Source organism: Colias philodice, chromosome 23 (genome assembly GCF_061535455.1).
Source record: "Colias philodice isolate Cphi_HAF_F1 chromosome 23, ilColPhil1 Martin Lab GWU primary, whole genome shotgun sequence".
In the NCBI taxonomy this organism is placed as follows: Eukaryota; Metazoa; Arthropoda; class Insecta; order Lepidoptera; family Pieridae; genus Colias; species Colias philodice.
The window spans coordinates 8,074,909-8,091,564 of NC_143108.1; the positions used below are offsets into that span (position 1 = coordinate 8,074,909).

A 16,656-nucleotide genomic window follows, 5' to 3' on the forward strand; every position below is an offset into this window, starting at 1 on the left:
CAAAAATCTTTGCAGATAAACCTCGTATATTAAAATTTTTTGGGTACGTTGGGAATCTTTGTAAATAGAGAAAGTAATTGGCAAAATTATTTGGGTGCTCGAAAATTTTCAAAAAAAGTAAAAGTAGAAAGTAAATTTTCGGGTACGTCACAATCTTTGTAAAAAGATGCAGGAATTAGTTTCATAAATATGACAATTTTGGCAGGACTTTTTCACTTGATATGCTTGAATTTTTATCTTCTAACTAGCTTTCCACCCGCGGCATCGCACGCGCAGTCAAAGAATGTTCCCGTTACCGGAGGATTTCCGGGATAAAACCTATCCTATGTCTTTTCTCGGGTATCAAAATATCTCTATACCAAATTTCATGCAAATTGGTTCAGTAGTTAAGGCGTGATTGAGTAACAGACAGACAGAGTTACTTTCGCATTTATAATAATAGTATGGAAGTATGGATTAAACATTAAAATTTACATTTACATATTAACTATATAGTAATCTACATTACTCCTAATATTCTCTATTACAATCCCCAGACAGGCTACGCAGCAACAATAGGTCCCAAAGTGCTATCCTACTTCGAGAAATTCTTCAACGTATCCTTCCCTCTACCGAAACAAGACATGATAGCGATCCCGGATTTCTCTGCTGGGGCTATGGAGAACTGGGGACTTATTACGTATAGAGAAACTGCATTATTGTACGATAAGGGACAATCGTCGTTTTTGAACAAGGAAAGAGTCGCGGAGGTAAGTTTTGTCGTTTGGTGTGAAATCTTTTAGAAGTAGAAGTGAAGTAAGCAGTAGATCTAAATAGGAGATTATGGGTATTTTTGAAGTTGTATCTGCTATAATTTATTGTGTGTAATTACTAATTATCATTAAAATATTATTAAAATTTGAATCATTTATGGATACGGATACCTAATTAACGGCATTTTAATTGAATTAAATGACTGTGTTTACAGTACTTACCTAACTTAAGTTTCTATTATAAGTACGGATGTTTTAAAATTATTTTAATTTTTAAAGTAACTCGTAGTTTATTGCGATTTATTCGTTATATTATTATCCCGACGTCTCACTTTGCAGCGAGCGCAGTCACAGGAGACTAAGATGTCACCTATACGTTTTGATACGTCTATATTTTAATTAGTTATATTTTAATTTCACCAGGTGATAGCCCACGAACTCGCCCATCAATGGTTCGGTAACCTAGTAACAATGAAATGGTGGTCAGACTTGTGGTTAAACGAGGGTTTCGCTACATTCGTCGCATCTCTGGGCGTACGTGCAGTTGAGCCCACGTGGCGGGCGGAACATGCGTACGCGGTGGGGAATATTATGTCCGTGCTGTCGTTGGACGCGTTGGAGTCTTCGCACCCGGTGAGTGGGGCAGAGTTGAGTGGGTTATGTGTGAGTTGGTTATGTGTGAGTTGGTTGCGTGTGAGTTGGTTATGTGTGAGTTGGTTGTGTGAGTTGGTTATGTGTGAGTTGGTTATGTGTGATTTGGTTGTGTGAGTTGGTTGTGTGTGAGTTGGTTGTGTGTGAGTTGGTTGTGTGTGAGTTGGTTAGGTGTGAGTTGGTTATGTGTGAGTTGGTTGTGTGTGAGTTGGTATTGTGCGAGTTGGTTATGTGCGAGTTGGTTATGTGCGAGTTGGTTATGTGTGAGTTGGTTATGTGTGAGTTGGTTATGTGTGAGTTGGTGATGTGTGAGTTGGTTATGTGTTAGTTGGTTATGTGTGAGTTGGTGATGTGTGAGTTGGTTATGTGTTAGTTGAGTTATGTGTGCATTGGTTATGTGTGAGTTGGTTACGTGTGAGTTGGTTATGCGTGAGTTGGTTATGTGTGAGTTGGTGATGTGTGAGTTGGTTATGTATGAGTTGAGTTATGTGTTTGAGTTGGGTTTTTGAGTTCGGTTATGTGTGGGAAAGTTAATGTTCTAATTAATAATATCTATTCCCTTATTTTGATTAACTTTATCACACTTTTTACAGGTGTCTGTAGCAATAGACGATCCAAAGCGTATATCGGAAATTTTCGACCAGATCTCATACAGAAAGGGTTCAACTCTAATCCGGATGATGACCATGTTCCTAGGTGAAGATGTGTTTAGGAAAGCGCTGCACAAGTGAGTTAATATATTTTAATTTTTTTATTGAAAATTTCTTTGCAATTAATACTAATGTGATGGCCATTTTAGACTTGATTTTTTAATTGTTCATTTTATAACCGATTATTTTTAGTGCCAAATAAAATAACATAATATGTCTAGTTATGTATATTATTTGAATAGAATTTAATAAATAAAATGAACTTTAAAACATAGGACTCTTTTTTAAAGTATTAGAGGCTGGAATATAAGGAACTGCTTTAAAATAAAATCAATTGGATTTGATTTTGAATTTTTGAATATCATTAACTTTAAAATTAATCCATTATTTCTGCTTTCTTAAAACCTTATTTCACCTCCTTCTTTAATTACAATAAATTTCTAGCATTTCGTTATACAATATAATATGTATAACTTGACTTCATTTATTTTCTTAAACAAAGAGCAAAACTAATTGTTACATATTGTTGAAATACACATGTCTGTATAACTCCGACCGTGAACACAATTAATGTTATGCATTTCAATTTAATTGACCAGAAAATTGCAAATCAGTTCAATATTATGTGGATGCTATATTTGTGTTTTGTTTGTAACTTTTACTTTAAAAATAAAACCATAGAACCTAAGAATTATTATTTAGTCGTTCATTATAAGCTTATAATCATTACATCAAAAATAATATGTACATAGTTATTTTTAATGTAACAAATATTGCAATATCTGGTCAAACGTAGCATATTTTTTAAGCCAAATGATATCCAACTAAAATACTTCTTCAGTCTTCACAGAGACTCTTCTTTTTTGATTGATTGACTGATACTTCAAAGACTCCTTTCCGTGCTGAATTTAAAGAAATTATATTAATTAAATTATACATTTACTACCACTAACATGAATATAACCACATAAGCCGTAACATTTATAATTCACAACTTTACAACCTCACTCACTAAAACCCACTCAATTCCAGCTACCTCATAACCCACTCATACAATAACGCCGAACAGGACGACCTCTGGAAGGAACTCACTCAAGTGAGTCAACAAAATGGCGGACTCACTCGAAACGTGACCGTGAAACAAGTGATGGACACTTGGACTAGACAGACTGGGTATCCACTGCTTACAGTGAATAGAGATTATGCGGATAATTCTTTGACTATATCACAGGTAAATTATATTAAATCAGCTTAAATGTGTGTTAGTAATTTTAGGTTAATGTTCGCTCAATTTAATTATTGTTTTCACTTATTTGTTAATTAGATGATATAAGTTTTATCCTACTTACTGAGGATCAACTTCTATTAAAAAATAATTATCATGGAACTGAAATAAATAGAGTGCAGTAAAGTCGACCACTGAGTTGGTTCGTTAATGACTTAGTGGATTAACTTTGTCAAACCCCATTAAAATAAATGAGTAAAATGTTAATTTATATCATCAAAATTATTGAAATAAAAATAATTTTGGGCTATAGCTTCAAGATCCATTTCTAATGAATTTTTTATAATGTTATTTCAGTATTAATTAATTTCACTTAATTAAATTAAGATACAGTGTCGAAAAATATAAAACCCCACCACTTTACAGAAACGCTACCTCTCACTCGGCACAGCTAAAACCACCTCATCCTGGTGGGTCCCACTCAGTGTGCTCTGTGAAAAGGATTCCCAAAACCAACAAGTGCAGTGGTTATCGCAATCTGAAGGTGTGGCTAATGAGTACAGGTTCGAGCATAGTGCAACGCCTGATGAGTGGGTGCTGTTTAACTATAATATGATCGGTGAGTTGGTTTTTATATAGTTGTGAATATATCTGAGAAATCATTTTTGTACTTTCAATATTTTTTTTTATCAAAAATTAAAATAAATAGACTATTATTTTATAAGGGAATAGGTATTAGTTTAAATACTTTAGCATTTATCCAAAGCGTTTTAAATAATTGTAACGGTAGTCTAAATTTATAGGTATAGCAGATGTAGAATGCTTTAGATCACTACTTTATGTAATTAACCTTTTTTCTTACTACTTACTTACTAAAATATATAATAAAAACTGTTTCACAGCGCCCTACCGCGTGAACTACGATACCCGCAACTGGCAGCTCTTGGCCAGCACACTCAAACGGTCGCACGTTCGAATCCCGGAGCTGGGGCGGGTGCAGCTGCTCTCTGACGCGTTCGAACTCGCCTGGTCCAACCGGCTTGATTATAGCACTGCGCTCGAGTGAGTTGGTTTATGGCTAGTGAGTTAGTTGACTATTGACCACCGAGTTAGTTGTATAATGGCCACTGAGTTGGTTGGCTAATGAATACTGAGTTAGTTGGTTAATGACGACTGAGTTAGTTGGTTAATGACGACTGAGTTAGTCGGTTAATGACTACTGAGTTAGTCGGTTAATGACTACTGTGTTAGTTTGCTAATTATAAATGTGTTAGTTGGATAATGATTACTGTGTTATTTGGCTTATAGCCACTAAGTTAGTTAGCTAATGATTACTGAGATGGCTAATAACTAATAAGTAAGTTGGCTACTAACTACTGAGTTTGTAGGCTATACTATTGAGTTAGTTGGTTAATGACAGTTGATTCAGTTGGATATTGGCTACTGAGTTGGTTGACGAATGGCTACTGAGTTAGTTGGCTTATTTTTTCTGAGTTAGTTGGTTAATTATTACTGAGTTAGTATGAAAAAATTCATAGAAATGATTTTAACTGTCAATACGCTGTTGATTTTAGTACTATAAAATAAACTACATACATAGAAATATATTAAAGTACTGTACATGAATTTAACATTTATTTGTGTTTCATTATTTAAACTATTAATTAATCTACAGTCTAGCAAGCTACCTTCAACACGAAGAAGAATACCTACCCCTATCCACAGGCCTATCAGCCCTCATTAAAATAGAAAACGTACTAAAACGCACCCCACACTATGGCGCGTTCCAAAAGTACATGCGTAAAATAATTCGCAATAATTACGTGAAGGGAGGCTTGGCGACCAAACAGATTGTGAACCCGGATGACTTGAGTAGCGTGAAAATGCAGGTTCGATATTTGAATTTTTGTTTTTTTTTTGGTGTGGTTTGTGTTGTGAGGTTGGGAGTTGAGAGGTGCCAGTTTGTTTTATTTTTTTGGTGGTGTGTGTGTTGCCAGGTTGTGGTGTTGCTTTTTTTGTTTTTGAATGTTTTGATAACTGCCAGGTTGATGTTTTTTTTCTTTTTTGTGTTAGAAGGTTTTGTCAGCAGCCAGGTTGTTTTAATTTTTTTTGGTGTTTGAATTTGTTGTGTTGCCCTGCCAAGTTGGTGCAGTGCTTTACTTTTCGTTTGAGTGTGTTTTGTAATCTGCCAAGACCTAATTTTTCTTTTGAAATTTATGTTTTTTGTAGCCTGCCATTTTGTAATTAATTTTTTTGTGTTTTGTTAACTGTCAAGTTATAGTTTTCAAATGTAGATAAAATAGGTATAGATACTAAAACACATTAATAATACATATTCCACATTTTCTACATACAGGTAGCAACAAGTTCAGCGGCTTGTCGTGCTGAAGTTCCCGGGTGTATTGAAAACGCGATCGCTCTATTCCAGCAGTGGATGGAAACAGATAACCCGGATGAGAATAACCCGTGAGTATCTGTTTTCTTTCTATTTTTGTTTTGTCTTTCATTATTTTTGTGAATGGTTTAACTTTGTGTAATATCAAGTATTTTGATATTTTTTTATTACGGTCTTGAGTAGTTATGGATTGATATTAATTTAAAAATGTACATTGATACTAATGCGTTGCGTTCTAAAACGAATGGTGTATATATTATGTCGTCTTATGTCTGTCCCTCCCCTCATATCTGTTATGAAATTTTGTTTGATTTTAGTAATTGTTGGAAAAAAAATTAATGTAACATTTTTTTCGTTACGCGTGACATTTTTCCGTTACGCGCCATCTTTTTCTTATCCCTACCACGCGTGATTCAACCAATTTCTGTAAAGTTGCATATTATAGTAAATTATTTTTTGAAAAATAAGGTCATAAAGAAGTTCATTTCTTACGTGTGTACTCTAGTACACGCTAACATTTTTTTATATAGTTTGTTTTGTTCGACAAATATTTAAGCGTAAATTAATTTTTGAAATGTACCATTTATTACCCCGTTAACCCATTGAGCCCCGAACGGCCCGATCGGTCCACGACACAATAGATTTTCTATTGTGTCTGTGATTCCTGAGCCTGAGTTATTAATGTAAATGTCCCCGCAGCATCCCACTAGACCTGCGCCCCACAGTATACTGCTACGCGCTACGTCGCGGCGGGGCGGCGACCTGGCGCTTCGCCCTGCAGCGCCGCCGACACGCGCGGGTCGCCGCTGTGAGAGACACGCTGCTGCGGGCGCTGGCCTGCACGCGGCATGTGTGGCTGTTGGCGCAGTGAGTACACACATACATGGGTTGATCCAAAAGTAATGATAATCAATATTAAACAAGGTCATTACAAGTAAAATTATTATGTATTCCTCTAGATAGTCTTCTAACTAGATAATATACATCGATATTTTTTTCTTAAACTTAAAAAAAAAAAAACTTTGACTTTATCCACAAAAACCCCTCTACTGCGGCCATCACTTCGCTGTCGTCTTAAAATTTCTTGCCTCGAAGGTGTTTCTTGTGCCGAGGAGAGAGATAGAAATAACTAGGAGCTAGATCTAACAAACAGGGTGGGTGTTCAAGCATTTGGAATGCCGATTTTTGAATGGCAGCCATTGCAACTGACGCTTTGTGATCTGGTGCGTTGTCTGGGTGAAACAGCATTCAAGCCCGCATTTTGCCATGTCTCTTTTCCTTACTAACCTACCGCAATCTTTTAATTTGGTATGTGTAGTAAGAGCCCAATATAGTGGCTACCTTCTTAAAATATCCCACCATAATTATTCCTTCAGCGTCCCAAAAAACTACCGCTTTAATCTACCCCACTAATTTTCACTTTGAATTTCTTCATCGTCACTTTGGAAGCTCGCATCCAGGCCATTAATTGTTTCTTGGTTTCAGCATAAACATGGTGAACCCGGGTAACGTCCATGATCACAAATCGTGACAAAAAATTATCCTGATCTCATAAAAAATTTGGAAATTCACCCTCTAAATGTCGAATCGTTGTTTCTTCTTTTCGTCGGGAAACATTCTGGCACCCACGGTTCACATACAAATTAATGTAAATACTTGGAAACGTGGCCTGTTGATATGATTTTTTTGTGATAACTTAGTGAGTACATGAGCAAGCAAAAAATATTTATTTTATATTTTTATGTGCACAGGAAATACCCAATTATCATTACTTTTGGATCAACCTAGTACATACACATATATATACATACGATCACACATACAGAATTCACGCGTGAGTACTGTGTTACGATTTGGGATCCTTTAAGTAAAGAGCATACACCTTACAGGCCGGCCACACACTCGCCATACCCCTAATTTTGTGGGTGCAAGTGGGCCACTTAACATCAGGTGACTCGTCTGCTCGTTTGCCTGCTATTAACATAAAAAAACATACACATATCTACGAACACATACACTGCACACTGAATACGGTATACTGTACACAACATATTGCACTTATAAACAGACGCACACTGCATAATGCAAATACCCCGCACACAGCTACACTCTACATAACTCAAACTCCACTCAACAGTCCAAACACCATACGCACTGTATATTGTATAGGTACTGCACAGAGAACTATGGTATCTAAAAACTGCCCTATACACCTATACTGCGGCTATACTTACAATGTGGTAATTCCGATATTTTTTTTAATCCACATAATTATTATGTATAATTTTATTAATAATTGACATTTTACATTGAGTTAAGTTTACACAAGGTCAGCTGACCCTTAATCAAAATTACTCGTAAAATCAATACACTATAACCCTATAATAAATTTTACTATATCATTTGAAATCAATGCCTTAATTTCCACAGATACCTAGAATGGTCGATATCCGACAACTCAGACATTCGTCGTCAAGACGCAGCCTCCGCTATCACCTCTGTGCTCTCATCTGACGTTGGTTATTATATCGCTAAGGACTTCGTGTACACGCGTATCGAGGATATGTATAACGCGTGAGTAGTTTTAATATAATTGTACTGTAAAATGTGTGAGTGTACTGTAAGTATACTTTTAAAGTACTGTATAATGTGCGAGAGTACTGTAATAATACTCGTAATGCACTCTATAATGTGCGAGTGTACTGTTAATATTCTCGTAAAACACTATATAATGTGCGAGTGTACTGTTAATATTCTCGTAAAACACTATATAATGTGCGAGTGTACTGTAATTATACTTGTGAATCACTGTAAAATGTGTGAGTGTACTGTAACTATATGCCATACAGATATGCACTCTATTGTATAAGTGTACTCTATTGATTACAGTCACACTCGAATGTACTGTGTATTGCGACTAGAAAATAAAATTGATATATTTGTGATTTTATAAAATTTAACTAACCTATTTACTATTTACCGAGTCGTATATTTATCACTAGCTGCGCTGCGCGGTTTCACCCGCGTGGCTCCGCTCCTGTTGGTCTTAGCGTGATCATTATAGCCTATAGCCTTACTTGATAAATGGGCTATCTAACACCAAATTAATTTTTCAAATCGGACCAGTAGTTCCCGAGATTAGCGCGTTCAAATAAACAAACAAACTCTTCAGCTTTATAATATTAGTATAGATTTAGATCAAATCTCCAACCAATCATTTTATACTGATAATATTATACAGGTTCCAAGGCCAGGGCCGTCGTTTGGGCTACATCATAAAATCACTGCTCAATCAATTCACTACACAGAGGGAACTTGATGAGGTAAGTTTATTGTAGATCACTAGGTTTTAAAAGAATTGTTAAAGACAATTGTAACTGGTTTAGAAAGTAACTTTTTAAAATATGTTAGAATAACAAGCAACCAACTATAGAATGTCAATTTTAATGCCACAGTTTTCTTCATTAAAGTAGCGTTAATGTTTTCCATGGTCTCATTTCGTTTCTTAAAATTTTACATCATTTTTTGCCAGAACTGTCAAACATAAAAATATAAGTTATTTAAGTATGTAAACTTGGCAAACATTTATTAATGTTACCCATTTTAACACTACAAATCAAATTAAAATCGAAGATATTTTTTTTCTTTTCTTTAAAATTTCATAAATTATTATTTTCTTTCAGTTCCTAAAATGGTCGTCCGAAAACAGCAAATACCTATCTGAAGCCAAACTCAGCGTGTCTCAGGGAATCGAAACAGCTAGAGTTAACATTGCCTGGCTGAAACGGAATGCGCAAAAAGTTGTTAACGATATGCGGCATGCTTCTCAGTAAGATATACAAACATACATACATACAAATATAGGACGTAATATAAACATACAAATACATGATACATGATATACTACTAGCAGTGAAATACTTAAGTAATACAAAGATACAAAAATACATTATATACGACATGTTACTTGTAGTGAAATATATAAGTAATTTTTTAGTACGCAGTGAGATATACAGTGAAATAGATTAATAATGTTAGACCTACATGATATACAGTACATACGCTATTCTAATTACAGTGAAATATATAAATAATGTACTCGTAGTGAGATATACAGTGCATTTGACACAGTGATATAGATATAGAGAACACATTATATATCATTGTCTGTCTACGCTATATATTACTCGTAGTGAGATAAACACATATTAGAGAGAGATAATTTAGATATAAATAACAATACGCTACGCAGTATTTTTGCTTAATTATGTTTTACATGATACACGTGCAGTACACATGATATAGTACACTGTAAGCAAGTATACTTCACACTATACAGGGTGTACCAAAAAGTAGTGATGAACGGAAGCTGAGAGGTAGAGGACCTAGAGGGCTATCCGAATCACCCCCATGTATGTTATGCGATTTTTCGTATTTTCGGAGTTATGACGTTTTTTTTCAATTTTTCACCTATCGCCGAGTACGATGATACTTTCACTCATGCTGACGTCAATGATTGCGGAAGATGCTTGATTTTTTTTGTGTGCTATGCTGAAAGATAGGCCAATTCAGTATGGTAACATTTACTATCGTTAGATCTTTGAATGGAATAAAAAAAAGAATTAAATGGCAAGAAAGATAAAATTACCCAGTATGTTCACCACTTCAAGGGCCCGTAAAAAAATAAAATCACATAAAAAAAGTTTTCCGTTTGACTTTTAAAAACTTGCTCTATCTATCAGATAGCTACCCTGAAAATTTCATTTACTTATTCAGAAGGCTTCAATAGAAAAATTTAAATCTAAATGTGGTAAGTGCAAAAATTGAATTAACATGATGATCATTAAAACCAATAAATAGGTGTTTAATTACCAGAAATTTTTAAAATAACCCCGCTGTTGCTCAATGCAAGTGCGACATCACCGTAAAAAGTTGTCTTTTAAATGTCTGAATGCCCTTTTATCATTTTTAATGGTTTCTTCTGCTACTATGAATTTCCGGGTTATTTCGTCCAAATCGTGGCATTCTCTCAAGTAGCCGAGGTCTTTTTAGTATTCCCATTGAAACAAATCAATGGGGTTTAGGTCGAAGGACCGTAGAGGCCAGGCTTTAAGGCAGGCGTCACCGGCGCATGCGCAGGCTGCAACGACCAATCCATCTTTCAGGGTATCTTTGCCCTTTAGCCTGGCCTGCTCGGTCTCCGGACATAAACCCTATTGATTTTTTTCCGTGGGGATACTACAAAGACGAGAGACTGCCACAATTTGGACGAAATAACCCGGAAATTCATAGTAGCAGAAGAAACCATTAAAAATGATAAAAGGGCATTCAGACATTTAAAAGACAACTTTTTACGGTGATGTCGCACTTGCATTGAGCAACAGCGGGGTTATTTTAAAAATTTCTGGTAAATAAACACCTATTTATTGGTTTTAATGATCATCATGTTAATTCAATTTTTGCACTTACCACATTTAGATTTAAATTTTTCTATTGAAGCCTTCTGAATAAGTAAATGAAATTTTCAGGGCAGCTATCTGATAGATAGAGCAAGTTTTTAAAAGTCAAACGGAAAACTTTTTTTATGTGATTTTATTTTTTTACGGGCCCTTGAAGTGGTGAACATACTGGGTAATTTTATCTTTCTTGCCATTTAATTCTTTTTTTTATTCCATTCAAAGATCTAACGATAGTAAATGTTACCATACTGAATTGGCCTATCTTTCAGCTTAGCACACAAAAAAAATCAAGCATCTTCCGCAATCATTGACGTCAGCATGAGTGAAAATATCATCGTACTCGGCGATAGGTGAAAAATTGAAAAAAACGTCATAACTCCGAAAATACGAAAAATCGCATAACATACATGGGGGTGATTCGGATAGCCCTCTAGGTCCTCTACCTCTCAGCTTCCGTTCATCACTACTTTTTGGTACACCCTGTATACTTGCAATTGGATCTCGTAGTGAGCATAATACACTACTTACATATACACACACACACACACATATACAGTGTACATTTACACATACACACACAATAATAATTATTATATATAATAATAATTTACTCGTAGTGAGCAATATGCACTACATACTACTTGTAGTTAGTTAGCACACATATTATATACATACACTACAGACTACTTGAAGTACTATATCTAAAAATCAGACTAAAAATACTTAATAAGCACACACACTATTTCGCATTACAACTCACAGTGAACTGTAAACAACACACACTGAACAACACAACTCACAGTGAACGTCCAACATTACTCACATAACTCACAACATAACATACACACAGTGAGCACTAACTCACACTAAACTAAAGTGTGAGTTAGTGTTTACTATTACATTACTAAACATCACATAGTGACAACACACTACTAAAGTGAAAAAATAGACATTGTGTAGTTAATTCTTTGCTAATAAGTTGTTTTTAACCCGGCTTGCGCAACTATAAGTGGATAAACTATGTATAATGTTATTTTTTTTGTATGTTCAGTTGATAAATTTGAAGATATTTGTGATTTCGTATAAGAAAAGCTTAAATGAAAAATGACCAGATTCTTTAATTTTAAATAACATTTTAATTTACCTAACATTTTTTTTAAACTACGTATGATTATCGAATTATAATCTTTAGTCACAAATATCTACAAATTATTTAAATAGTAAAAACCTAGTAGACATTGTAACGGCTTTTAAACGCCTGTAGTTATAATACGCATCATTCAATTTAATTGCTGTTATATAGTTGCATTTTTAACAAAGTATTATATTGTATAATTGTTGTAATAATATGGAAATTCTAAAATATGTAGTTTAATTCTAATATATAAATGTTGTATTAGTAGTTATTATTGTATTTTGTATGTAATTTAAACTTGACATGACATTTAATTATTCAACGAACAAAGCGATATATATATATATGTATTGTTTTATATTAATTTATTATGGGTATCATTTAAGCTATCATCAATTTAATTAGTTTTGTGTTTCTTAAATAATAGGGTTTGTCCTCAAAATAGTAGATCTGTCACCAAAATGTTGTCACCAAACAATACAAAATCAGTTCCACAATAAATCACCTAAAATCCTGAGATATAAGGTCTAGTACCAAATAAATGTTTTTGTATGTATTATAATAGGTGTGTCCTAATAAGTATTTAAGCAAACTAATTTAAAGAGATCACAAATAAATCATATTATGTTACTAGAAAATTGCATTAAGACCAAATAAAAAATTAGGGTTGTCATGATCGTTTCAACCAAAAGATTCTGCAACTTAACTAGACTACCAAGGTTCTAAATTTCCACTGGTAGTATATATAAATTATATTTAAATAAAAATTTTAGCAGAGTAGTAACAAGCACTTTTATCGTGACAAAATCAAACGTTTATCTCGAGAAAAAAAGAGCGCCAAAAGTGGTTTATCGCAGATAAAACCAAAACTAAAAGTAATTACACAAAATGCTCTGACAAATATCTTGCAAATGTTTTAATATAATTGTTTATGAAAAAAAAATCATAATAAGTATTACCATGTCAAGTAGAAAACGTAAAAGTGTGAAAATTAGAGCTAACTTGGTGATTTTTTTTTATCGAGTAAATTTTAATATTTTATGTTTTTGATTAAACAGAATCGTTGAACATATCATCTAGTTTGATATATATTTTATTTTTTAGATTTGGTCTTGCATATTACACGTATCATCTAATAGAATATTGGTTATTTTGCTTTATGCGCCCCCTTAATTAAAGATAGAAATTAGATAATTAGAAAGACAGAATAGTAAATTGATCATTTTTTCATTAAAATTATAAATTGATGTATTAAATTGGTAACGAATACTATTAATTTAATATCTGAACGAAATAAAATGTTACTACTGTATTGGTAACAAAATCCATACTAATATTATAAATGCGAAAGTAACTCTGTCTGTCTGTCTGTCTGTTACTCAATCACACCTAAACTGCTGAACCAATTTGCATTAAATTTGGTATGGAGATATTTTGATACCCGAGAAAGGACATAGGCTACCTTTTATTGCGAAATATGTAGTATGTACCACGGGCGAAGCCGGGGCGGACCTCTAGTATCAAATAAAAAAGAGTCGCAGTCAGGGATCGATAATCGATTTATTTGGTGACAGATCTACAGTCCATTCATTCTGAGTACAGAGCTATTATTTAAGTAACAAAACTGTTATTAAAAGAACGAAGTTTATATTCATGTAATGCAATATAATTTTATTGGTTATCGATCTCTTATTTTACACATAAATTAATATTAATTTGATAATTCATACCTGGGAACAATTTTTGTTTATTTGAGAACGAAAATATTTCGTGGTGATAGATCTATTTATTAGGTGATACAACTTGATGACAAATATAAATTTTGGTGATAGAAAATATAGTTCCCATTTATTATCTGTATATTATGTATCTGTATTTTAATTTTTATAATATTGGGACCAATAAATGTGCATTGTGGAAAGTTCAAAGTAGTTAGCAAATATCACAGCTTCGTTAAAAATGTACGCTTTTAGCTAAAAATTGTTATTTCTTTAATTTTTTCAATATTTTTTCATCTTATTTCTTAGTATCGAACCGGCGACCACTTGGCAAGGAAAACCTATCTTCATGTCATCTCTTTACGCTATACATAATATATCAAGTCATCGATTGGAGCCTTATTTATATATGTATAGAAAATAGTGTAAAAATATTGTTAAAAATGTGTAAAATACGCCATATATTTAATTTTTTTATTTTGTATTGTAAATGTGATTTTGTCTATCCGTCCGTAAGCTGGTTGTGAGCGTTTTTAGATCAAATGTTTATTTTATTATTTATCTAGATGTAATGATCGATGTGGTACAATAAATTATGTTGACATTATTTTGTTTTTTTTTTACCCTAACATCCTCACATTCTGACAAAACGAGCCTAAACGTCAATTCAATGAACTATTAAAGATTTGCTATAAAATTTTAATTTTAATAACGTAGGTAGGTATAGGCTGATAAAATCACCGCAGATATAAACCTACAGAAATCTTTTACCAAGAAAATACATTATCATAGATTTATACATATACTAGATTTCCGCCTGCGGCTTCGGCCGCCGTTTCAAAGGAAAACCCGCATAGTTCCCATTCCCGGGGGATTTCCGGGATAAAACTTATCCTATGTGTTAATCCAAGTTACCCTCTATATGTGTACTAAATTTCATTGTAATCGGTTCAGTAGTTTATGCGTGAAAACCTACATACATACATAATTAGAAACCTTTCCTCTTTATAATATTAGTAATAGACATACACTGAAACTGCATTTTTCATGGAATCAGTATCAATCTACATTTTTAACCACATAATTAATTTTTTATAAATATAAAAATGGTTTGCTCAGAAAACCTTACAATTACAAAAAATAACAACTTTTTTTTCCAATAATAAATCGACATACCAATTATTATTACAAATTTCCAATAATTACGGATCGAAATTTTCCGATTATAAAAAATTTTCCTAATGGCCTTTTATAATAAATGGTATGTACATAGATTTCATTTTCTATAAGAATTAATTTCCTTACGTGCCGATAATCTATGTAAAATGAGACATGCTCGTTAGTCGTTAGGTAGGTACATACTTTAACATCTTTGTTATTGCTAAAGTAGTTGGTTACTGAATTAGTGCAGTTTTTATCTTTTATTTTACAGCAAAATGGAAGACGATAGGCTCATTGTAAGAAGATTTTCGGGAGTCGCCGAGAAAAATATTATTCTAAAGACTTTGATTACTGCTCAGTTAATTTTGCTATTATGAATATTGTTGTGTATGTATCAATAAATATAAAAACTTGTTTCTACCTTTGATTTATTTTGAAATAATTCGTTAGAAATAATAATCTACATAAATACTATTTCTACTTTGTCTGTTTCTGTTGGATTTCCGGGATAAATCATTCAATTTGGCGCAAATAAATATAATTTTTGTGCCATTAGTCGGTTCTGTAATTTAGGAGTGAAGAGACAAACAGACAGAATTCTTGAGCATTTATAATATTATAGGATATACCTAACATATTAAATTAAATAAATTCGTGATCATATGAGTATTGTTTTTTTGCTTCATATAAATATTTTCTTTTATGACGATTAAGTTTTCCAGCAGCCAAAATTACCTAATCGGCTATTAATTTGGTTTTAGTAGATGTAAGAATTTGTGTTAAATAATAAAATTATAACTTCGATTCCGGAATCGATTTTAATCATTACAATCAATTTAATTCTAGACTTTGTAAATAAACGATACAAGAGATAATTATTTTAATTGTAATTGCCTCTGAAGTAGGTCAATTACTCAACAAGAACTTAACTTTTTATTATGATTGGATCTTAAATAGCGAGATTAAAATTGTCTTGCACTTTCAAGAACTGCGATGATTGTAAAATTTGCAACATTTGCTAGTGAACCAAAAAATTAAGTAATTATACCTAGTTGGTGACTTTTACAGTGAAGGTGAAATGGGTTGTACCAGCGTATGTTTTTACTTTTTAGCATATTTTATCAGTCTCAAGTCAAATAATATCCCATTTTTTATTGACGCTACTGACAGTTATTTAACGTTACTTTAAATAGCGTAAGTGTTAAAATTGTGACAACATCTATATCTATAAAATTTTTAAATGATGCAATTGATATTTTCCCTAACCGTTACTTTAAAATGTTTGTTATTGCTGTAGTAACATGGTGCAACCCATTTTTTTTAAGTAAATACATATTATGCATTAAATTACAGTAAGTAGTGTAATAAAAATTGTCATGAAAATAAGTCTTATTTATCAGATATCATTTGGAAAGTGTGTGTCGATGATTTATGGTACGAATAAAATAAAACAACGCTTAAATAATAATATTTTATTAAACTTAAACACAAAAGTCGATGGCACTACAGG

General features: G+C 33.0%; 1 protein-coding gene across 3 annotated transcripts in view; it reads left to right on the forward strand.

Annotated features, from left to right (window-relative positions):
- Window positions 1–14,592, forward strand: part of LOC149478169 (aminopeptidase N-like) — a 39,304-nt gene extending 24,712 nt beyond the window's left edge. For 2 of the 3 annotated variants that reach the window (XM_089709854.1, XM_089709855.1), the window contains exons 7-19: window positions 537–749; window positions 1,176–1,385; window positions 1,997–2,130; window positions 3,086–3,284; window positions 3,705–3,897; window positions 4,181–4,340; window positions 4,954–5,167; window positions 5,635–5,744; window positions 6,373–6,540; window positions 8,104–8,247; window positions 8,915–8,996; window positions 9,357–9,502; window positions 14,295–14,592. In XM_089709854.1, the coding sequence (XP_089565980.1) occupies window positions 537–749; window positions 1,176–1,385; window positions 1,997–2,130; window positions 3,086–3,284; window positions 3,705–3,897; window positions 4,181–4,340; window positions 4,954–5,167; window positions 5,635–5,744; window positions 6,373–6,540; window positions 8,104–8,247; window positions 8,915–8,996; window positions 9,357–9,502; window positions 14,295–14,409 (2,088 nt within the window). In that variant the 3' untranslated portion in view covers window positions 14,410–14,592. Of the gene's footprint in view, window positions 1–536; window positions 750–1,175; window positions 1,386–1,996; window positions 2,131–3,085; window positions 3,285–3,704; window positions 3,898–4,180; window positions 4,341–4,953; window positions 5,168–5,634; window positions 5,745–6,372; window positions 6,541–8,103; window positions 8,248–8,914; window positions 8,997–9,356; window positions 10,004–14,294 lie in introns of those variants that run through there. The other variant, XM_089709856.1, reaches the window with a different exon arrangement.
- Window positions 14,593–16,656: the final 2,064 nt, after the last annotated feature.